General features: G+C 45.0%; 1 protein-coding gene across 5 annotated transcripts in view; it reads left to right on the top strand.

Moving 5' to 3' along the window:
• LOC118386425 (diacylglycerol kinase beta-like) overlaps nt 1–25,009 on the top strand; it is a 171,169-nt gene that overhangs the window by 113,096 nt on the left and 33,064 nt on the right. For all 5 annotated transcript variants that reach the window (XM_052522797.1, XM_052522800.1, XM_052522799.1 and 2 more), the window contains one exon: nt 9,707–9,771. In XM_052522797.1, the coding sequence (XP_052378757.1) occupies nt 9,707–9,771 (65 nt within the window). The remainder of the gene's footprint in view (nt 1–9,706; nt 9,772–25,009) is intronic.

The following is a 25,009-nucleotide window of genomic DNA, read 5'->3' as shown; positions in this document are numbered from 1 at the left end:
TAGTGACTGGGAGAACGCTCTAGGCTGGAGATAAAGATGCTTTGTGGTAGTGCTATTTTGTTGTCTGCCTCAGATGACTTTGTAATGCTTTTGGGCATCAGTTCTTTGCATTAAGTACACACTTAAGCTTGATCATATTAAATAACAAATTAAATCTAATAATCATGCAACCTACATCCTAAGAAGAGTCGAACATAAATCCATATTGAGAAGAACTTCATATAAAATCTTGACCATGAAGTATTTTGATCTATCAAATTCCTGTTTAACAACTCTGGTCATTGTCAACTAAGTTTGATCTGGATACAATGACGCTGACTGAAGATTGAGGAAAACAAGCCTTTAACGAGAAGGCTTCACTATACAGAGACTGCATTAACATTAACTCTCAGTCAGCACTATAAACACACAGATCAGATTGGAGAGGAGTCTACATCACAGGAGGCTGCTAAGGGGAGGATGGCTCATAATAATGGCTGGAACGGAGCGAATGGAATTGCATCAAACACATGGAAAATGTGTGATGTATTTGATGCCATTCCACTAATTACGCTCCAGCCATTGCCATGGACCCTTCTTCCCCAATGAATTAAGAAGCCACCAACCTACATGTACGTGTGGCAGGCACCTTGGGTTTCAACCCAATCCCTGAACCCACTTCAGTCCCACATCCCAAGGGAAAATGTCAAAACTTCCTTCCCTACCTTGCCTTGCCCCCTTAACCCCCCTGTGATTCAAACAATTGAGCCCCACTTCAGTCACACATCCCCATAGAAATCTCCAAGGCTTCCCTCCCTGCCTTGCCTTTACATTAGGCATTATAGGCACTCCATACACTCCTAAAGTGCATTACATTATCCCTGAGCCCTGAGTGATCCCATTCCCAACCATCACTCTGGAAAGAATCTGTCTGAAGAATTAGCGAGAGGGAAATCACACTATGTCAGCAGCCATTAAAGAAGTGTCCTCACTCCTTCCTCACACTTTCCTCACCCCAGCCCCTCAGTCTGAGGAAGCCGATCACTTCATGGTGTGAGAGAACGATGAAACCTGACTATCTTTCCTGCCATCAACAAGCCATCTGCTCTCCAAGCGTGGCTCTCTAGCTAGCTATGAGAAGAAGAGAGGGCCTGGGAGTGCCTGGCTCTGGCCCCGTCATGTAATGCTCTCTGGCCTTCTGGCTGGTTATGCATTAGTTACAGCTATTACAGCTACTTACCCACTGTGTTACTCTATGGACTGGGGATCTGATCCACAGTGACCTGACCTGTGTGTCAACAGCAGGTTGTGTAGTGCTTGCTCAGAGGACTTCCAGGCCAGGCCTCTAGGGAGGGTAGAGGAAGTGAAGGTTAGAGGAGCGGTGGGGGAGGAAGAGAGAAATGAAGGGAGTAGTGCTGGCAACACACTGAAGGTCAGAGGAAGTATCAGTGACGGGAAGATAGCGGCTGCCAGGCCCGACCGGGTTACCTCGGTAATGAATGACCGTGCTGAGTGACACCTGGCCAGATAGGTTGAGGGGTGGTGGCTGTTTCCCTCCTATCTGTCTCTCTGTCTGTGAACCCACATAGAAACCATACACACTACTGTACATGCACAGATACACACTACTAGCTACAGTTGAAGTTGGAAGTTTACATACACCTTAGCCAAATACATTTTAACTCAGTTTTTCACAATTCCTGACATTTAATCCTAGTAAAGATTCCCTGTCTTCGGTCAGTTAGGATCACCACTTTATTTTAAGAATGTAAAATGTCAGAATAATAATAGTTCTTGCATCAAATTCCCAGTGGGTCAGAAGTTTACATATAGTCAATTAGTATTTGGTAGCATTGCCTTCAAATTGTTTAACTTGGGTCAAACGTTTCGGGTAGCTTTCCACAAGCTTCCCACAATAAATTGGGTGAATTTTGGCCGATTCCTCCTGACAGAGCTGGTGTAACTGAGTCAGGTTTGTAGGCCTCCTTGCTCGCACACACTTTTTCAGTTCTGCCAACAAATGTTCTATGGGATTGAGGTCAGGGCTTTGTGATGGCTACTCCAATATCTTGACATTGTTGTCCTTAAGCCATTTTGCCACAACTTTGGAAGTATGCTTGGCGGTCATTGTCCATTTGGAAGACCAATTTGCGACCAAGTTTCAATTTCCTGGCTGGTGTCATGAGATGTCGCATTAATATATCCACATAATTTCCTCCGTCATGGTGCCATCTATTTTGTGAAGTGCACCAGTCACTCCTGCAGCAAAGCAACCCTGAAACATGATGCTGCTACCCCCGTGCTTCACGGTTGGGATGGTGTTCTTTGGCTTGCAATTCTCCCCCTTTTTCCTCCAAACATAATGATGGTCATTATGGCCAAACAGTTCTATTTTTGTTTCATCAGACCAGAGGACAATTCTCCAAAAAGTATGATATTTGTCCCCATGTGCAGTTGCAAACCGTCGTCTGGCTTTTTTATGGCAGGTTTGGAGCAGTGAACAGCCTTTCAGGTTATGTCGATATAGGACTCGTATTATTGTGGATATAGATCATTTTGTACTCGTTTCCTCCAGCATCTTCACAAGGTCCTTTGCTTTTCTTTCTGGGATTGATTTGCACTTTTCGCACCAAAGTACATTCATTTCTAAGGCAGAAGACAGAAGGCATCTGCTTCCTGAGCGGTATGACGGCTGTGTGGTCCCATGGTGTTTATACTTGCGTATTATTGTTTGTACAGATGAGCGTGGTACCTTCAGGCATTTGGAAATTGTTCCCAAGGATGAACCAGACTTGTAGAGGTCTACAATTTATTTTCTGAGGTCTTGGCTGATTTCAAGGTAGGCCTAGAAATACATCCACAGGTACACCTCCAATTGACTCAATTAGCCTATCAGAAGCTTCTAAAGCCATGACATAATTTTCAGGAATTTTCCAAGCTGTTTAAAGGCACAGTCAACTTAGTGTATGTAAACTTCTGACCCACTGGAATTGTGATACAGTGAATTAATTATAAGTGAAATAATCTGTCTGTAAACAATTGTTGGAAAAATTACTTGTGTCATGCACAAAGTAGATGTCATAACCGACTTGCCAAAACTATAGTTTGTTAACAAGAAGTTTGTGGAGTGGTTGAGAAACGAGTTTTAATGACTCCAACCTAAGTGTATGTAAACTTCTGACTTCAACTGCAAATATACACAGATACACACTACTAGCCATATATACACAGATACACACTACTAGCTATATTCTCCTCCCTCCTGAATCCTCCTCCCCCTCCCCCCCCCTCCTCCCTCTCTGCAGATGACTTCGTCAACCATTTTGAAAAGAAGGTCGACGACATCCAATCCTCGTTTGCTAAGTCAAACGACACTGCTGGTTCTGCTCACACTGCCCTACCCTGTGCTCTGACCTCTTTCTCCCCTCTCTCTCCAGATGAAATCTTGCGTCTTGTGACGGCCGGCCGCCCAACAACCTGCCCGCTTGACCCTATCCCCTCCTCTCTTCTCCAGACCATTTCCGGAGACCTTCTCCCTTACCTCACCTCGCTCATCAACTCATCCCTGACCGCTGGCTACGTCCCTTCCGTCTTCAAGAGAGCGAGAGTTGCACCCCTTCTGAAAAAACCTACACTCGATCCCTCCGATGTCAACAACTACAGACCAGTATCCCTTCTTTCTTTTCTCTCCAAAACTCTTGAACGTGCCGTCCTTGGCCAGCTCTCCCGCTATCTCTCTCAGAATGACCTTCTTGATCCAAATCAGTCAGGTTTCAAGACTAGTCATTCAACTGAGACGGCTCTTCTCTGTATCACGGAGGCGCTCCGCACTGCTAAAGCTAACTCTCTCCTCTGCTCTCATCCTTCTAGACCTATCGGCTGCCTTCGATACTGTGAACCATCAGATCCTCCTCTCCACCCTCTCCGAGTTGGGCATCTCCGGCGCGGCCCACGCTTGATTGCGTCCTACCTGACAGGTCGCTCCTACCAGGTGGCGTGGCGAGAATCTGTCTCCTCACCACGCGCTCTCACCACTGGTGTCCCCAGGGCTCTGTTCTAGGCCCTCTCCTATTCTCGCTATACACCAAGTCACTTGGCTCTGTCATAACCTCACATGGTCTCTCCTATCATTGCTATGCAGACGACACACAATTAATCTTCTCCTTTCCCCCTTCTGATGACCAGGTGGCGAATCGCATCTCTGCATGTCTGGCAGACATATCAGTGTGGATGACGGATCACCACCTCAAGCTGAACCTCGGCAAGACGGAGCTGCTCTTCCTCCCGGCGGAAGGACTCCCCGTTCCATGATCTCGCCATCACGGTTGACAACTCCACTGTGTCCTCCTCCCAGAGCGCTAAGAACCTTGGCGTGATCCTGGACAACACCCTGTCGTTCTCAACTAACATCAAGGCGGTGGCCCGTTCCTGTAGGTTCATGCTCTACAACATCCGCAGAGTACGACCCTGCCTCACACAGGAAGCGGCGCAGGTCCTAATCCAGGCACTTGTCATCTCCCGTCTGGATTACTGCAACTCGCTGTTGGCTGGGCTCCCTGCCTGTGCCATTAAACCCCTACAACTCATCCAGAACGCCGCAGCCCGTCTGGTGTTCAACCTTCCCAAATTCTCTCACGTCACCCCGCTCCTCCGCTCTCTCCACTGGCTTCCAGTTGAAGCTCGCATCCGCTACAAGACCATGGTGCTTGCCTACGGAGCTGTGAGGGGAACGGCACCTCAGTACCTCCAGGCTCTGATCAGGCCCTACACCCAAACAAGGGCACTGCGTTCATCCACCTCTGGCCTGCTCGCCTCCCTACCACTGAGGAAGTACAGTTCCCGCTCAGCCCAGTCAAAACTGTTCGCTGCTCTGGCACCCCAATGGTGGAACAAACTCCCTCACGACGCCAGGACAGCGGAGTCAATCACCACCTTCCGGAGACACCTGAAACCCCACCTCTTTAAGGAATACCTAGGATAGGATAAAGTAATCCTTCTCACCCCCCTTTAAAAGATTTAGATGCACTATTGTAAAGTGGCTGTTCCACTGGATGTCATAAGGTGAATGCACCAATTTGTAAGTCGCTCTGGATAAGAGTGTCCGCTAAATGACTTAAATGTAATGTAAATGTAATATACACAGACACACTACTAGCTGTATATATATATACACAGATACACACTACTATACATACACAGATACACAAATGCACACTACTAGCTATATATACACAAATACACACTACTATACAAACACAGATACACTACTAGCTATATATACACAGATACACACTACTATACATACACAGATACACAAATACACACTTCCAGCTGTATAGACAAGATTCACACTACTATACATACACATTTACACATATACACACAACTAGCTATATATACACAGATACACACTACAATACATAAGCAGATACACACCACTATACACATACAGATACACACTACTAGCTTTATATACACAGATACACATATACACACTACTGGCTATATATACACAAATACACACTACTATACATACACAGATACACTACTAGCTATATATACACAGATACACACTACTATAACTTTACACAACTTTACACAACTTCACATAACTTTACACAACTTCACACAATCTCACACAAATTCACACAACTTCACACAATCTCACACAACTTTACACAACTTTACACAAATTCACACATCCTCACACAACCTCACACAACTTCACACAACTTTACACAACTTTACACAACTTTACACAACTTCACACAATCGCACACAAATTCACACAACTTCACACAATATCACACAACTTTACACAACTTTACACAACTTCACACAACCTCACACAACCTCACACAACCTCACACAATCTCACACAACTTCACACAATCTCACACAACTTCACACAATCTCACACAACTTCACACAACTTTACACAACTTCACACAATCGCACACAAATTCACACAACTTCACACAATATCACACAACTTTACACAACTTTACACAAATTCACACAACCTCACACAACCTCACACAACTTCACACAATCTCACACAACTTCACACAATCTCACACAAGTTCACAATCTCACACAACTTCACACAATCTCACATAACTTCACACAACTTCACATAATATCACACAACTTCACACAACTTCACACAACTTCCCACAACCTCACATAACCTCACATAACCTCACACAACTTGCCACAACCTCACATAACCTCACATAACCTCACACAACTTCCCACAACCTCACATAACCTCACATAACCTCACACAATTTGCCACAACCTCACATAACCTCACATAACCTCACACAATTTGCCACAACCTCACATAATCTCACACAACTTCACACAACTTCACATAACCTCACACAACTTCACACAATCTCACACAATCTCACACATCCTCACACAACCTCACATAACCTCACATAACCTCACACAACTTCCCACAACTTCACACAACCTCACACAGATATACAAAGACAAGACACTGTATATAACCCCAAATTATACAAATGAACTCTGGAGGGAAGCAGCATGCATTGCTTCCATAAAAGCACACACTCCCATATTCACAGGAACAGGTCCCCAGCGAGTCGTGTTAACACCTGCTACCAACAGCTATGATGACAGGGGCACAGATGGACTCCACAGCGGCACAGCGGCTCACTATGATAGGCTCGCTATGACCCTGTATGGACATGTAGATCAAGAGCTCCAGTTCAATTTGACTATCTTCATATCTCTTATTGAAAAGCTGTTTCAATGGGGATTCTCCAATGAGTTTATACCAGGCTTGATCTTAATTTGTGTCCAGGGGTTGAGAGGGGGAGAGACAGGGGTGAGGTTTGAGAGGGGAGAGTGAAAAGGGGAGATAGGGGTGAGTGTTGAGAGGGAGAAAATAGGGGGGTTTAAAGGGAAGAATGAAAGAGGGAGATGGGGAGAAGTTTGAGAGGGGAAAGTGAGAGGGGCAAATAGGGGGAGGTTTGAGAGGGGGGAGATATTGATTAGGGTTGAGGGGGAGATAGGGGTTAGGGTTGAGAGGGGGGAGTGAGAGGGGAGATGGATTAGGGTTGAGAAGGGGAGATAGGGATTAGGGCTGGGGGGAGAGGGGGAGATAGGGATTAGGGTTGAGGGGAGGGAGTGAGAGAGGGGGAGATAGGAATTAGAGTTGAGAGGGGGGAGTGAGAGGGGAGATTGGGATTAGAATTGAGGGGGGGAGTGAGGGGGAGATAGGGATTAGGGTTAAGGGGGAGGTAGGGCTAGGGTTGAGAGGGGGAGATAGGGGTGAGGTTTAAGAGTGGGAAGATAGGGGTGAGGGTTGAGAGGGGGGAGATAGGGGTGAGGGTTGAGAGTGGGGAGATAGGGGTGAGGGTTGAGAGGGGGAGATAGGGGTGAGTGTTGAGAGGGGGGAAATAGGGGTGAGGGTTGAGAGGGGGAAGATAGGGGTGAGGGTTGAGAGGGGGAGATAGGGGTGAGTGTTGAGAGGGGGAAATAGGGGTGAGGGTTAAGAGTGGGGAGATAGGGGTGAGTGTTGAGAGGGGGGAGATAGGGGTGAGGATTGAGAGTGGGGAGATAGGGGTGAGGGTTGAGAGGGGGGAAATAGGGGTGAGGGTTAAGAGTGGGGAGATATGGGTGAGTGTTGAGAGGGGGAGATATGGGTGAGTGTTGAGAGGGGGAGATAGGGGTGAGGATTGAGAGCGGGGAGATAGGGGTGACACCCACTTTTCCTCTGAATCTCCCTCAGAGGTTGCCGATGACATCCCCACAGGACACATTCATTTTCCCGAAAGGGCACTACCCAAAATGGGTTGAAAACCTTTCTTTTCTAGTGAGTGATTTGTTTCTTTGTCCACTCCTCCCCCTTCACACCCTAGATACAGAACATGCAGTCCTTCAATGTATCAAATGTCCTGATTTCTTTCCACCGCTCTCCCTCCCTTTTTTAAACATGGCACAAGGCCTAGAGTTAACAACAAACCAACTCCCCCCACCCCCCATCTTCTAATCACTATGCCTAGTATGTGTTGTATGGTTTATGGTGTTCATCCAGACCGCCAATAGCACCTGTTTCCCCAGGTTCCTGTTTAAATGGATTCCATGTTCATAGCCACTGAGCCATGCCAGGCTGGCAGGTGCAGAGATATTTTGGGACACAATAGTTGCTGATGTCGTGGGACATACGCTAGGTTTGATGGAGGGAGGGCCCTGGAGAGGTTTAATGAGGGGCCCCGGAGATGTTGGAGGCTCCAGTGGATAGTGGGAGGAAGGTAAAGAGGTGAGGGTGATGCGACGTGCCATACCTTCCGGTCTTTTCCAATCTCCTCTCCTCCCTCGTCTTTTCTCTGGCGCTTTCTTTCTCTCTCTCCAGGGCTCTCTTTCTCTGTCTCTCTCTTCTCCCGCTCGTGTCTCTCTATCTTGACACTGCCGTTGCTTTAATCCTTCTTTGTGTTAGCAGAACGTGTTCTAGCTTCAATTTGTGCAATGTCACCAGGACAACATCAGTGACTAGTGACAGGGACTTTTTTTTCGTTGTTGAGAATAAGTTTGACCTGATGAAATTTCCAAAGGGTCTTTGTCCATTTATTTCTAGGAGCAGATAGAAATGACCAAAATAACTGCCATCTTCATTGCAGTCTTGTTACCATTCTCATAAACACCATCACCACAACTGGTAGGAAGCCAGTTGTCTCTCTCTCTTTTGGACATGACGTTCATTGCTCATTTAACAATTTCCTCCATACCCTGTCCTCTCTCCACCTGCCCATTACCGGAAAGCCTCCTGTCTCCTTCTGATAAAATCACTTATTTATCTATTGTAATGCTTTCAATCCTAGACAGTGGTCATGTCTCACTCTGTGCCATGTCCAGAGCACAAGACTAATATGAGTGAGCTCATTCTGGCCTCAGGTCATTGCAGAGCTGAGGCAGGCTCTGGAGAACACACATCCTAGTGTTGGAGCCATTTGACTGATTATGTCTACCCCTGCCCCCAGAGGTCCTCCAGGGATGGGGTCAAACACACAACACAGGGGTGGGCAGGAGGATAGGTTTGACGATGGCGCCGATGGAAAAGGGTTCCAACCCAGCTTTCTTATATAGTGACTTTTATTTTTAAGCTCGTAAGCAAGCATTTCACGGTAAAATCTGCACATCTTCTACATTTGTACACACTGTACATAGATTTTTCAAATGTTCTTTTCTATTGTGTTATTGACTGTAGGTTTGTTTATGTGTAACTCTTGTGTTGTTGTTTTTGTTGCACTGCTTTGCTTTATCTTGGCCAGGTCACAGTTGTAGATAAGAACTTGTTCTCAACTGGCCACCTGGTTAGATAAAGATGAAATAAAATAAATCAATCAATTGTATTCGGCGCATGTGACAAATAACATTTGATTTGGGGTGGTGACATTATGAGCCTGTTATCAAGCCTAGTGCAGTCCCAGAATCACACACACCCAGGATCACACAGACCCAGGATCACACAGACCCAGGATCACACAGACCCAGGATCACACAGACCCAGGACCACACAGACCCAGGACCACACAGACCCAGGATCACACAGACCCAGGTTCACACAGACCCAGGATCACACAGACCCAGGATCACACAGACCCAGGATCACACAGACCCAGGACCACAATCACAAAAGTGGAAGGTAATGCCCCAGTAAAAGCCTAATACAGCTCTATGTCTCCCCCTATAGGACGCCTCCATTGCTCACCGCTTCCACTTGATGAGAGAGAAGCACCCAGAGAAATTCAACAGCAGGTGAGAGATTGATACAGACTTCATTCCACTTAAGCTCATGTATCCCTATGTTGTGTCATATTGCTTATTTGGACACAGTGAATGGTCATTATTACTCATTAGCTGCTCCCAACTACATCAATTACTACCACAACTAGATCCAGTCCCTCCCTCTCTGTGCTCTGAAAAATACTAGAGCATATTCGGCCTCAGTGGTCGGAAATCAATAATAAGGCAGGACACATCCTGCCTGCTTAGTGACAGCCAATAAATTGGCGTTGTCTGGCTTCTGTCTATGATGTTAATGGTAACTAACTGATATGAGGGATTTGTGGGTTCCTAAGAAGGAATCCATGCGACCAAAGTCCAGTGTCTATTCTAACTGGCCGACCCTGAAGTCATGTGATCACTACCGTTTATTGTTCTGCTACGGGCCACATTCTATACCTTCTGATGCAATGGCTGTGACATTTTGTACATGGGTCAAACAATTATGGAAGGGGTTATACACACCAATTTGTACACATGCGTGTTTAATTATGTAAGAATGTCCATTTGAATTCATTGCCAGTCAGTCCTTGTGTAAGAGTAGGAGATTCTTTGATACAAAAGCTCATGTTAGAAGCAGCAGGAGTCCATGCAACTCTTTCAACCAGTCAAATGAATGAAATTAATCTTTAAGAACTTTGGATCCATTCCTTGCCTTCAACTTCCCTTGCATAAAGATTTATTTATTACATCACATTTAAACCAATTGAATAGAAGGGTTACTGTTGACAGACACACCCAGACTCATTGGGCCCTATTGTTCCACCAGAATGTCTACCTCTCTTGTGATTTTCCTGTACTGTTTGATCACCGCCCTGGACTCACAGACAGACAGACAGACAGACAGACAGACAGACAGACAGACAGACAGACAGACAGACAGACAGACAGACAGACAGACAGACAGACAGACAGACAGACAGTATGACTAAATGCAGCAAGAGAATGAATAAAAGCACTTAATGAAATATCATGTGAGGGTTTGTCTCTCCCTGACTGTCTGAAGGTGAATCTGTCATCTCTGCTGAAGGCAAGAGAAACCAAAGTGTAAAGAACAAATCATAGTTCTCAATCATGTCTCATTGTGCCTCAGTATGTCTCAACTCAATTATGTCTCATTGTGTCTCATTATGTCACAGTCAATGTTCCCTTTAAGCTGCTTTATTCAAAGCCAGTTGCGAGTTGTTAGTAAAAACTGAAAAACCTGATTCTACCTGGATTATGAACACACCCTTTGTGTTCTGATAGACATGTAACTCTTTCTCTACAATATATCAGGGGGTGTAAAGCCATAACACATATGTTTTTCAGCAGAAGACTACGATAGAATAATGTCTATCGCTGGCCAATCGGATGGCTCAGATGACCGTGTTTGCAGTAACGTAGCAGGCATAAAAGAAAGCTACAGCAAAGTTGATACTGTGAGATTTCAAAATGTTTAAAACCATGACTAGAGAGACTGTCAACAAATACAGCAAAGAGCTGCTGTTTTTATGAGTGAGTTCATGTTTAAGTTGTTACTCAGCACTGTCAACACTTTGTAATCAAAACTTTTATAAGCCATAAAATACGCGTTCTTCCTATTTCCGCTACAACAAGCACTGCAGCTGTAATGAATGAGTAGAAAACGGTATCTATAGGCTGGCTTTGTTGTTATTATTAGCGGCATGGGTCTTTTTTAATATTAAGGAATATTTAACTTTCTCTGTTCATAAGAGTAACAACATAAGGTTGTGCATGAGACAGAAATAATGATGTACAACACCAGTTTTGCCAACAGCTGGAAGACAGTGTCCCTTTTTGGTCAGTGTCAGTGGAGGAAAGGGAGAGTGGAGGGATGTTGAGGCAGACCCTCAATCTGCTGCTCTCTCCATCCACTGAGTCTGACTATTAGATGCAGGCACCATCAGCACAGTAAAGTAAAAATAAAAAGCAAATTATTTAAATGTATCCTCACAAATAATACAACAATGGATCTATTATCAGTGGGATCATATAGCCTACCTAAAACGTTGAATTATAAATGTAATTAATGTCCCAAACAACAATCAATTAACTTAACTAGGCAAGTCAGTTAAGAACAAATGTGTATTTACAATGACGGCCTACCCAGGCCAAACCCTAAACACACTGGGCCCATTGAGCACCGCCCTATGGGACTCGGAAACACGGCCGATTGTGATAGAGCCTGGATTTGAACCAGGGTGTCTGTAGTGACGCCTCTAGCCTTGACATATAGTGTCTTAGACCACTGCGCCACCAATTTATTGGAAGAACGCTTCAAGCAAAGACAATATACAATAATAATGTATTGGGCCTATAGCTTACTGCAAAATGTCATTGCTACAGTACTGTTTTTAATTGGTTAATGTTGCATAGGCTTGCATTTTTTAAGTCATGTTAAAAACAAATCTGAGCGGTAGAGGTCGGCTAGAATTTTGACTCAAAGTGATCTGGACTCAGACAAGGTCGGTGACCACTGTTTTAGATTTTTCCCTGTTAACACTATCAACGTTTCCCTTTACTGTGGCAATTGTGATCGAATCAATGCAATATTATCCACTTTTAATGCAACATACCGGAAAGAAGTGAACTAAGCAAGAGATTTTGTTGTAGGCAGAATGTATCGGAGTAGAATTCTATTGCATTGACATGCACTACTAAGCCCATACTTTACATAGACCGGTGAGGCATAAACAATCAGAGCTGCAGTAGGCCTATATTACATTTACATTACATTTAAGTCATTTAGCAGACGCTCTTATCCAGAGCGACTTACAAATTGGTGCATTCACCTTATGACATCCAGTGGAACAGCCACTTTACAATAGTGCATCTACATCTTTTAAGGGGGGTGAGAAGGATTACTTTATCCTATCCTAGGTATTCCTTAAAGAGGTGGGGTTTATATATGCAAATAGATCATTGCCATATATGGATCAATACCATTTACTTTGAACTGGACTGTGTTTACAGCATGAGCAGTTGTGAGTAGATGCACTTGTTTTGAGATCAAAGTGGCAGCTTCCAGTTGTGCACATTTTGTTCATATCCTTTGCTAGTTAGTGAGTTATCAGCCCAGTTATAGATAATTTGCCCAGTTATAGATAATTTGCAGTCAGCAATAGTATTTTGAGACAGCCTTGACTTAGCTAAGTAGCCAATAGACAGAGGGTAGCATTATTCTCTGTAATAATGGTATGCAATAATAATGCATTTTATTTTGTAGAGTGGTTTCTTGCATCAAACAACACAACATTTTCAGTCACCTTGTCTGAAGGACAAGTGGATAAACCGGTTAATGTCAAGCCCTGCATGTTTTTTTTTCAAAAGTCTCATGGAATGTAGGCCTACATTGAACACCACACATTGGCTGCTACTGTAGGCTGAAAATTTTGTGGGATGCATTTTCTCAATTTTTTTAAATGATAGGCCACTCTGGTACTGTAGTGCTACATTAGTATGACATATCCACAATAGCCTACATGGCCACTGTTAACTGTAACTTAAAACAGGTACAGCCTCAGTGTTCACAGTAAACACATGCTGAAAGTTGCTCAGAATTTTCACAATGTTCAAGTTTGCTCTCAGCAGACCTGAAATTTGCTCAGTGCCAAAAATAATTAGAGGGAACATTGGTCTCAATTCAGTCATGTCTCATTCTGTCTTCAAATTGCAGAAATTGAGGGAAAGAGGAACATCATTTGGGAGGTTGACAGCAAACAGGGATGTCATGTCATGATGTATGTACTAAATACTGTGTGGGGAAAATGTTTAAAAAATAAAATACAATTAAATCTCGCAGCTCCCACCCCCTGTCACACACACACACACACACACACACACACACACACACACACACACACACACACACACACACACACACACACACACACACACACACACACACACACACACACACACCATCCCAGTGGTCTTTTACGGTGCATCGTAACTCCTTTGATGTTAATCTCTTTCATTTCCAGACTTTGCTTGACTTTATCCCCCCCTGATGCCTGCTCTGCTCACTGATGTTTTCCATTGAGATGCACAGTAAAAAGCACACATAACATAGCCCAAAGCAGTATGGGCTTTTGATAGTGCAGTAGGAAGCGTGTTGCCTGTCTGTCTGTCCTCTTTGATTGCAGTCGCCCTTGAGGCCTGTGTGTGTGTGTGTTTGTGCGCGTGCACATGCATGTGTGAGTGTGAGTCCGTGCGCCAGGGGGTATAGGAAGGGACAACAGAGGCCATATGGGAGGTTGAAATGGAGCAGCATGCATGAATATTTAATAAATAATATTAATCTAACACTGAGACAGTGGTGATTTACTCCCATAGTCTAATGATGGCTAACACATTGAGACCAAGAGTTTGAGATTAGCAGGACACATCCTAATCTTTATCGAAGTTTAATTCTAATTTTAGAAGTCACATAAAAGCTATATCTGCATCAGGATTTTGCTCTGATTATTGTAACAATTTCAGGCACTGCGTTGACTGAAACATTATAGAGAGAGATAGGGGTTAGCCTGCTGCTGAATGGCTGGTTATTACAATTGTTATTTTGTCACATAAAATAGACATTGTTTTGGCTTTAAAAATGACACCATATTCCTGATTTAGTGCACTACTTTTGACCATAGCCCTATGGGCCCTGCCCACAGAACAGGGTGCCATTTGGGACAAAACACATTCCAAAAGTATTCCAAAAAAGACCAATGCTGTGATGCTGTTGACTCTGTTGACTCTATCACTGATTGTCTGACTGGCTGGCTGTCTGATTGGCTGGCTGGTTGTCTGACTGGCTGACTGGCTGGTTGTCTGACTGGCTGTCTGACTGGTTGGCTGGCTGGTTGTCTGACTGGCTGGCTGACTGGCTGGCTGGTTGTCTGACTGGCTGGCTGGCTGGCTGGTTGTCTGACTGGCTGGCTGACTGGCTGGCTGGTTGTCTGACTGGCTGGCTGGCTGGCTGGCTGGTTGTCTGACTGGCTGGCTGGCTGACTGGCTGGCTGGCTGGTTGTCTGGCTGGTTGTCTGACTGGCTGGCTGTCTGACTGGCTGGCTGGTTGTCTGTGCCATTAGGCTAGCATTCCAGACAGAGACAATAATGTAGCACTGGCCTGGCTAAGGACGTTTACATCAAGGCTGCAACTTCAATTTGACATCAATTTCAGTGTCAAAGCAATACTCTGTGAACAACCCTTTGGTTTTTAATACTTCATATAACATAATTGTTACCTTATTAAATATTGGTTGGTACAGGACAGTTGCTGTCGATCTACAGTTCATCAGAGACTAGGCACTTTGGTCTCAATGAGTGATCTTTGACATGGCTGAATTCAGAGTGAGTGGCATAAGGGGTCCCTCTTCCCTGAGTGTTTTGTTCTCTCTGTCACACACACATTTCCACACACTGCCCCCCTCCCCTTGTGGGACTTTTTGGGGGGCGAGGAACGTGTGAGATTTGACACTCAGTGGAGCAGCCATCAGCAGGCATGATTCCCAGTAGTATCAGTATTACCAGTATGTATTTATTTAACTAGGCAAGTCAGTTAAGAACTAATTCTTATTTACAATGACGGCGTACCCGTGCCACACCCGGATGACGCTGGGCCAGTTGTGCACCGCCCTATGGGACTCCCGATCACGGCCGGTTGTGATACAGCCTGGATTCAAACCAGGGACCACTGTGCCACTCGGGAACCAGTAACACCAGTAGTACCAGTAACACCAGTAGCACCAGTATTACCAGTAGCACCGGTAGCACCAGTAGTACCAGTATTACCAGTAGCAATGGTAGCACAAGTATTACCAGTAGTACCAGTAGTACCAGCTTCGTCCGTGTTTGGCCGGGGTAGGCCGTCATTGTAAATAGGAATTTGTTCTTAACTGACTTGCCTAGTTAAATAAAGGTTACATATGTTCACTCTTTCAATTCAGCCACCACAGAAAGAGGAGGGGGGAGAGGGGCTTTGACAGGAGACGTGAGAGACACCCACCCATGTGTGAGAATGGAACTCTCCTTGCCAGAATGGGCTAATGGGGCTCCTCCTTCTCTAGGGGATGGGATCTCCTTTGATCATCCCTTATTTGTAAAACCGTACTTCCCCCATCTCCTCTCTTGGCATCTCCAATCATTGGACTGGTAGTGAAGTAGAGTTTTCTTACCAATGGAAATGTTATATACTGTATAGTTCAAATGTAGTAGACTAGATGGTTAGTGGACCAATCCAAGAGCATTCAACATCTGAGCGGAGAGCATTGACCCAGATTTGGACGGTGCTGCAGTTCAAGCTGCTGTCAATATGAATTATTCTCAAGCTAATCGGGGCTTTGCTTCGTTATTTTCACATTGATTAATCAAGTTCAATCAATGTGATCTGCCTGGCTATGTGAGATGAGCAGAAAGGGAGACTGTCTGCCTCTCATGGTAGTGCTCCTGCTCTCTGTGTATGTAGTAAGTGTTGCTTACAGTATGTGTGTGCGTCTACAGTAAGTGTGTGTGTCTACAGTAAGTGTGTGCGTCTACAGTAAGTGTGTGCGTCTACAGTAAGTGTGCGCGTCTACAGTAAGTGTGTGCGTCTACAGTAAGTGTGCGCGTCTACAGTAAGTGTGTGCGTCTTCAGTCAGTGTGTGCGTCTACAGTAAGTGTGTGCGTCTACAGTAAGTGTGTGCGTCTACAGTAAGTGTGTGCGTCTACAGTAAGTGTGTGCGTCTACAGTAAGTGTGTGCGTCTTCAGTAAGTGTGTGCGTCTACAGTAAGTGTGTGCGTCTACAGTAAGTGTGTGCGTCTACAGTAAGTGTGTGCGTCTACAGTAAGTGTGTGCGTCTACAGTAAGTGTGTGCGTCTTCAGTCAGTGTGTGCGTCTACAGTAAGTGTGTGCGTCTACAGTAAGTGTGTGCGTCTACAGTAAGTGTGTGCGTCTTCAGTCAGTGTGTGCGTCTACAGTAAGTGTGTGCGTCTACAGTAAGTGTGTGCGTCTACAGTAAGTGTGTGCGTCTACAGTCAGTGTGTGCGTCTACAGTAAGTGTGTGCATCTACAGTAAGTGTGTGCGTCTACAGTAAGTGTGTGCGTCTACAGTAAGTGTGTGCGTCTTCAGTCAGTGTGTGCGTCTACAGTAAGTGTGTGCATCTACAGTAAGTGTGTGCGTCTACAGTAAGTGTGTGCGTCTACAGTAAGTGTGTGCGTCTACAGTAAGTGTGTGCGTCTTCAGTCAGTGTGTGCGTCTACAGTAAGTGTGTGCATCTACAGTAAGTGTGTGCGTCTACAGTAAGTGTGTGCATCTACAGTAAGTGTGTGCGTCTACAGTAAGTGTGTGCGTCTACTGTATGTGAGTGCGTCTAACTGTGTGTTAGTGGTTGTTTGATCCGTTTGAACCTGTCATGTCCTGCTGTTGTGTTCCTGTGGTGCAAAATATAAATATACCCACAGTCCTCTCTGTTGGCTGGTGCTGACTCCCTGCCAGACAGTAGCTCTCATCTCTGACAAGCCAGCTCATATGGCGTAATTATTTTTAGGACTCTGAGATCATACACTGTCTTTATAGCTAATGTTTCTGTGTTGGATCTCTTAGTGTGTGTGTGTGTGTGTGTGTGTGTGTGTGTGCGTGCGTGCGTGCGTGCGTGCGTGTGTGTGTGTGTGTGTGTGCATCTGCATCCCTTTATACAGTATGTGTGTCAGATCACTGTGTGTTGCCTAGTCTCAGATCAGTGTAAAGGACTGTCCTCTCCTCTTCACCCGCAGACCTTCTCCTCTCATCCCACAGACCTCCTCTCCCCCGCAGACCTTCTCCTCTCATCCCACAGACCTCCTCTCCCCCACAGACCTTCTCCTCTCATCCCTCAGACCTCCTCTCCCCCACAGACCTTCTCCTCTCATCCCACAGACCTCCTCTCCCCCACAGACCTTGTCCTCTCTTCTCCCCCTTACATCCAATCACATTTTATTGGTCACATACACATATTTAGCAGATGTTATTGCGGGTGTAGAGAAATACTTGTGTTCCTAGCTCCAACAGTGCAGTAGTATCTAACAATTCACCCCCACAGACCGTCTCCTCTCCTCTCCCCCTACAGACCCTCTGTCTGCTGTTGAAAACTACCTTGTCTGTCATTGGCTGAACCTGTTAGTGTAGTCTACGGCAAGGAGCCAGGGTCAGAGGTTATAAAACCATGGGTGCATGGCATCACCCCTTGGGCAGGGATTTACCCTAACAAGGAATGTGTCAACACAACATTTAAATTGTTATTAATGGCTTCCCTGAATAACCTAACCTCCCAACCAATCAGGACAGTGTAAGACAATGATCTGAAACTGAGATTTTTATTTATTTAACCTTCATTTATCAGCATACCCCTCTCCCGTCCCCCATCCCCTCCTATCTCTAGGTGTTGCAGCACAAGCCACGGTGCAGCCATACACACACAGTCTCCTCCTATCTGTTTGTCTGTCAGGCTCTGTATCTCAGTCAGGATTGTGCGTGTAAAAGCTGATGTTGCTGCCCATGCAAGAGGTGAGCTTTGACTGATCTGTACCGGAGATACAGGGAGGGGAGGGAGGAGGGGGCAGGGGGAGGTCAGCAGCTCACTACTCTCACAGGGGATTAGGAGAGATTGTTATCACTCTGAGGGGGTGGTCCAGATGCGAGGGTAATGGGAAGGGAGGAGGGAGGGTCGGGGGACACAGCCCTGTTAGGGGCATGAAGGGTAGAGACGGGGGAGGGCGTGGGCAGATGGATGAGTGCGTGCCCTCAGGCCTTTTCTGAATTTGAAGCCACTCTTTTAACCACATAAAACCTGTATTCTACATCTAGGTTTTTTTCTCCTCTCCCTTTCCCATGCGGCTACATTCTCCTCACTCCGTTAATGAAATACAGTACCTTGCGAAAGTATTCGGCCCCCTTGAACTTTGCGACCTTTTGCCACATTTCCGGCTTCAAACATAAAGATATAAAACTGTATTTTTTTGTGAAGAATCAACAACAAGTGGGACACAATCATGAAGTGGAACAACATTTATTGGATATTTCAAACTTTTTTAACAAATCAAAAACTGAAAAATTGGGCGTGCAAAATTATTCAGCCCCCTTAAGTTAATACTTTGTAGCGCCACCTTTTGCTGCGATTACAGCTGTAAGTCGCTTTGGGGGGATATCTTCAACCACCAACTCACCATCTATGTTTCTATCAGTTTTGTACATCGAGAGACTGACATTTTTTCCCATTCCTCCTTGCAAAACAGCTCGAGCTCAGTGAGGTTGGATGGAGAGCATTTGTGAACAGCAGTTTTCAGTTCTTTCCACAGATTCTCGATTGGATTCAGGTCTGGACTTTGACTTGGCCATTCTTTTGCAGACTCCATCAGGTTTTCTTCCAGAATGGTCCTGTATTTGGCTCCATCCATCTTCCCATCAATTTTAACCATCTTCCCTGTCCCTGCTGAAGAAAAGCAGGCCCAAACCATGATGCTGCCACCACCATGTTTGACAGTGGGGATGGTGTGTTCAGGGTGATGAGCTGTGTTGCTTTTACGCCAAACATAACGTTTTGCATTGTTGCCAAAAAGTTCAATTTTCGGTTTCATCTGACCAGAGCACCTTCTTCCACATGTTTGGTGTGTCTCCCAGGTGGCTTGTGGCAAACTTTAAACAACACTTTTTATGGATATCTTTAAGAAATGGCTTTCTTCTTGCCACTCTTCCATAAAGACCAGATTTGTGAAATATACAACTGATTGTTGTCCTATGGACAGAGTCTCCCACCTCAGCTGTAGATCTCTGCAGTTCATCCAGAGAGATCATGGGCCTCTTGGCTGCATCTCTGATCAGTCTTCTCCTTGTATGAGCTGAAAGTTTAGAGGGACGTCCAGGTCTTGGTAGATTTGCAGTGGTCTGACACTCCTTCCATTTCAGTATTATCGCTTGCACAGTGCTCCTTGGGATGTTTAAAGCTTGGGAAATCTTTTTGTATCCAAATCCGGCTTTAAACTTCTTCACAACAGTATCTCGGACGTGCCTGGTGTGTTCCTTGTTCTTCATGATGCTCTCTGCGCTTTTAACGGACCTCTGAGACTATCACAGTGCAGGTGGATTGTATTTATCATTATTAGTCATTTAGGTCAACATTGGATCATTCAGAGATCCTCACTGAACTTCTGGAGAGAGTTTGCTGCACTGAAAGTAAAGGGGCTGAATAATTTTGGACGCCCAATTTTTCAGTTTTTGATTTGTTAAAAAAGTTTGAAATATCCAATAAATGTCGTTCCACTTCATGATTGTGTCCCACTTGTTGTTGATTCTTCACAAAAAAATACAGTTTTATATCTTTATGTTTTAAGCCTGAAATGTGGCAAAAGGTTGCAAAGTTCAAGGGGGCCGAATACTTTCGCAAGGCACTGTATGAATCCATCCATCAACGTTGGTTGGTAATGTGTTTGGCTGGGCTACAATCAGAAAGACTGATCAGTATTTGCTTCCTGAGGGTACAGTTAGCACAGTTTGAACCGGTGAACTCATAGCCCTGAATTCACCAGCCCCAGGCTTTACAGACAGACAAGCACAGCCTTGCATATTGAGCTTTTTATTTTACCTTTATTTAACTAGGCAAGTCAGTTAAGAACAAATTCTTATTTACAATGACGGCCTAGGAACAGTGGGTTAACTGCCTGTTCAAGGGCAGAACGACAGATTTGTACCTTGTCAGCTCGGGGGTTTGAACTTGCAACTTTCCGGTTACTAGTCCAACACTCTAACTACTAGGCTACCCTGCCGCCCCAACTCTCAAGCATATAAATGAAAAACCTTTTCTTTATCAGGCTGCACACAAAAAAAGGCCCCTATCCACTACCCAGCTAGCACATAATGTTCTGGAACAATATATCTTAGAACTTGGTGAGAGCTTGGTTGTCCTATGCTTATTTTGTATACAACCATCCCACAATGTTCTGGGAATGGTGCATGATACCCAGCTAGCACAGAAAGTTCTGAGAACCATGTGATTCTTAGGTGGTAATTTCAGTACTTCGGCATAACATTTTCTACATGTTTTCTCATGGTTCTATTTACAGTAATGTTCTCAGAACGTACAGAGAACGTTAAAAAACAACATACTTCTGTGGGAATTTCAGTAGTGCTACATAACGTTTTCTGAAGGTTTCTTAATGGTTCTATTTAAAGTAATGTTCTCAGCACATTAAGAAAACGTTCTAAAAAAAACAAGGAAACATTAGTAACATTCGAAGAACATTCTAAGAATGCTATATAAAAACATTAATTCCGTTCTCAGCGTCAACAAAACTCTCTAGCCTCTATCTTGTTAAGTCTGTTCAGGTGTGTTGGCCACGCCCACTAAATGCTTGTTTCCTTTGAAAGGGGGTCTGTTTGAACAGATTCAAATTAACAGCTTTGTATCAGTTAAAAAAACATGTCATGTTAACTCCATCCTGGTGGCACAGTGAACTAATTCCACGGACAGGGAAAAGATCATAGGTTCAATTCTCACTGATGCTGTGCCACAATAAAAATGTTTGATGAATAAAATGAAAAATGAATAATAAAACCTCTCAGGAAAACTTTCAGGGAACCATAGTAAAACATTCTCAAAACCTCCCTGCAACTTACATTTTGTGTTGTTGTTGATTTTACCAGTCAGGAATCGTATAGCTTTGTGCCCAGAACCAATGGGAAACCAAAAACATAAGCACCCACATGTTCCAAGGAACTGAATGTCCTAGCTGGGTAGTGCCAGTAGGCTGTGAGCCTAGGCCAATGGTGCTTTATTCTGTAGATTTCTGAAGATTTTTCTCTGCTCTTAGCCAGGCTCAGTGGGATACAAGCAGGGATTGTGGTAGTGGTACAGTAGCTTTGTCTCCCTGTCACACTCCTCTGTCCACACGAGAGAAAAAAACCTTTGAGTTAATCCTATTTTTACAGGGCTCCTCAAGTGGAAACTAGCTAATGAGGTTAGGCAGTTCGGCTCATTGAGAATTGAAACCATGCCTAATTGTGTTCTTAAATATGCTCATAATCCTTTAATTTGACAGAGCAAAGGTTTCTAGTGAACAGTGAGGTGAGTGTGAGGAAGACTGAACATTGAACAAAGTCTTAAAGTAACAGTGGAGTATTATAGGGCAGCCAGGGACAGTGCGCAGGTATCAACTCAAATCAATTATATTTACAGTTGACGACTGGTGGGATATATAGGCCTACTGAAAGTACCTAGCAGATCTCTCACTTAAAATATTGACACATCGTGTTGTTTGTTTCTTTATTCCTATTCTACTGAAATATGTGTATCCATAGATGTCTTCTGTCTCGAGAGCCCTGCTCTGCTCCTGCCTTACATGAAGGGTTGCTATGCCCGCATGGCAACAGAGCTTGTTTTGCCAATAACCATGTTGTCAGCATTAGCAAGGCAACCCCATGTTTCTGGAACACACTGTAAAACGGCCAGGATTTTTGTTAGCCACCAGCAGCATAGAAGGACACACAAATTACTGTTTGTTTTGACCAGACTGACCTGTGAGAGAATTGTGTCTTTTACTGTCGTTGGTGAGTAGAACACGTTTCCAGAGGAGTGGTGATCTTTCATTGGCCTGGGCTTGTACAGGAAGAGGTACATATATTGTGTAAGACCATGCAGTTAATGGTTGAAGGCTGATTCTGGCAGTATGAGATTTACAGCCTTGTCTGTCTGTCTGTCTGTCTGTCTGTCTGTCTGTCTGTCTGTCTGTCTGTCTGTCTGTCTGTCTGTCTGTCTGTCTGTCTGTCTGTCTGTGAGTCCAGGGCGGTGATCAAACAGTACAGGAAAATCACAAGAGAGGTAGACATTCTGGTGGAACAATAGGGCCCAATGAGTCTGGGTGTGTGTCCTCCTTTATCAATGTCTGTCTCCCTCACGCACACACACTCACACTAGGGCAGGGTGTCCAACTCATTCCATGGAGGGCCTAGTGTCTGCAGGATTTAGTTTTGTCCTTTCAATTAAGCCCTAGACAACCGGCTAGGGGGAGTTCCTTACTAATCAGTGACCTTAATTCATCAATGAAGTACAAGGAAGGAGGGAAAACCCGCAGACACTCTGCCCTCTGTCTGTCTCACTGAGCTTTCTCTGGACCATCACTCTTTCACCAGGACTGGGGAGGTTAAAAAGATTGAAGAGCAGGGCTCACTCAGTAAGACAGTATGTCCCAAGTATTTACAATACAGACCCACTTAGATAGGCAGTTCTTTCCCCTGGGGACAAGGATATTGTAAACTGATCAGAGAGTGGAGGAAATAACAATGATTAAATCTAGTTCAAAGTAATTGCAGTTCAGTTCATTTCCATAATGTTTAGTTTAACTCTCTCTCTCTCTATTGAACCCAGGCTGTGTTGACAGCCAGGAGCCTGGGTCCTTTGTCTTCTTTTACATGTATCTTTGTTGTGTGCAGAAATACATCACTGTAGAGAAGCATTGGACTGTGGGCAGAAATACATCACTGTAGAGAAGCATTGGACTGTGGGCAGAAATACATCACTGTAGAGAAGCATTGGACTGTGGGCAGAAATACATCACTGTAGAGAAGCATTGGACTGTGGGCAGAAATACATCACTGTAGAGAAGCATTGGACTGTGGGCAGAAATACATCACTGTAGAGAAGCATTGGACTGTGGGCAGAAATACATCACTGTAGAGAAGCATTGGACTGTGGGCAGAAATACATCACTGTAGAGAAGCATTGGACTGCGGGCAGGCCTTTTATTTCTTTAGCTACAGTTTGTTTTGCCCAGAAAGGTTTTTCTGAAGGTTAGTGTGTTTGGGATGTGCATATCCCCTTTGTGTGTGTCTTTGTTACTAGTGTAATTCACAGAAAAAGTGATACATCTACGTTTTAAAAATGCCAAGCAGTTCACCTCTGACAAACCAAACTCCAGGGCAGAACTGAACATGAACTTCAACTTCGTTCGGCTCAAGGTTGTTGGCATGTTTTTGAATCAGGGGGGAAAACATTAAACATGATCTTATGGTAGCCTCGGGCGCTGGTCCACACCCAAAGTCATTGTTGTCATGCCAGCCTTGGCATAGGGGTACTGAAGCGAAAATGTGTTTATTGTCGCAATGTCAAAGCAGCACTAAAGTGACTGGGCATGTTGTTGTCCTTTGTGCTTAATTTCTCTGAAAATGAAATATTGTCCCCTAGTTGAGTTTAGGCTTTGGGCTGCGTTAACAGCTTCGTTGATCCTCACATTTTTATTTTACCAGGCAAGTCAGTTAAGAACAAATTCTTATTTACAATGACAGCCTAGGAACAGTGGGTTAACTGCCACGTTCAGGGTCAGAACAATAGATTTTTACCTTGTCAGCTCAGGGATTTGATCTTGTAAGCTTCCAGTTATTAGTCCAACACTCTAACCACTAGGCTACCTGCCACCACTAGACTACCTGCCACCACTAGACTACCTGCCACCACTAGGCTACCTGCCACCACTAGACTACCTGCCACCACTAGGCTACCTGCCACCACTAGACTACCTGCCACCACTAGACTACCTGCCACCACTAGGCTACCTGCCACCACTAGACTACCTGCCACCACTAGGCTACCTGCCACCACCAGACTACCTGCTAGGCTACCTGCCACCACTAGGCTACCTGCCACCACTAGACTACCTGCCACCACTAGACCTGCCACCACTAGGCTACCTGCCACCACTAGCCACCACTAGACTACCTGCCACCACTAGACTACCTGCCACCACTAGACTACCTGCCACCACTAGACTACCTGCCACCACTAGACTACCTGCCACCACTAGGCCACCACTACCCTGCCACCACTAGGCTACCTGCCACCACTAGGCTACCTGCCACCACTAGGCTACCTGCCACCACTAGGCTACCTGCCACCACTAGGCTACCTGCCACCACTAGGCTACCTGCCACTACCTGCCACCACTAGGCTACCTGCCACCACTAGGCTACCTGCCACCACTAGACTACCTGCCACCACTAGGCTACCTGCCACCACTAGACTACCTGCCACCACTAGGCTACCTGCCACCACTAGGCTACCTGCCACCACTAGACTACCTGCCACCACTAGGCTACCTGCCACCACTAGGCTACCTGCCACCACTAGGCTACCTGCCACCACTAGGCTACCTGCCACCACTAGGCTACCTGCCACCACTAGACTACCTGCCACCACTAGGCTACCTGCCACCACTAGG

The sequence above is a fragment of the Oncorhynchus keta genome, chromosome 7 (genome assembly GCF_023373465.1).
Source record: "Oncorhynchus keta strain PuntledgeMale-10-30-2019 chromosome 7, Oket_V2, whole genome shotgun sequence".
In the NCBI taxonomy this organism is placed as follows: domain Eukaryota; kingdom Metazoa; phylum Chordata; class Actinopteri; order Salmoniformes; family Salmonidae; genus Oncorhynchus; species Oncorhynchus keta.
The sequence above is the reverse complement of the archived record's forward strand: the minus strand, read 5'-3'. Positions and strand labels throughout refer to the sequence as shown.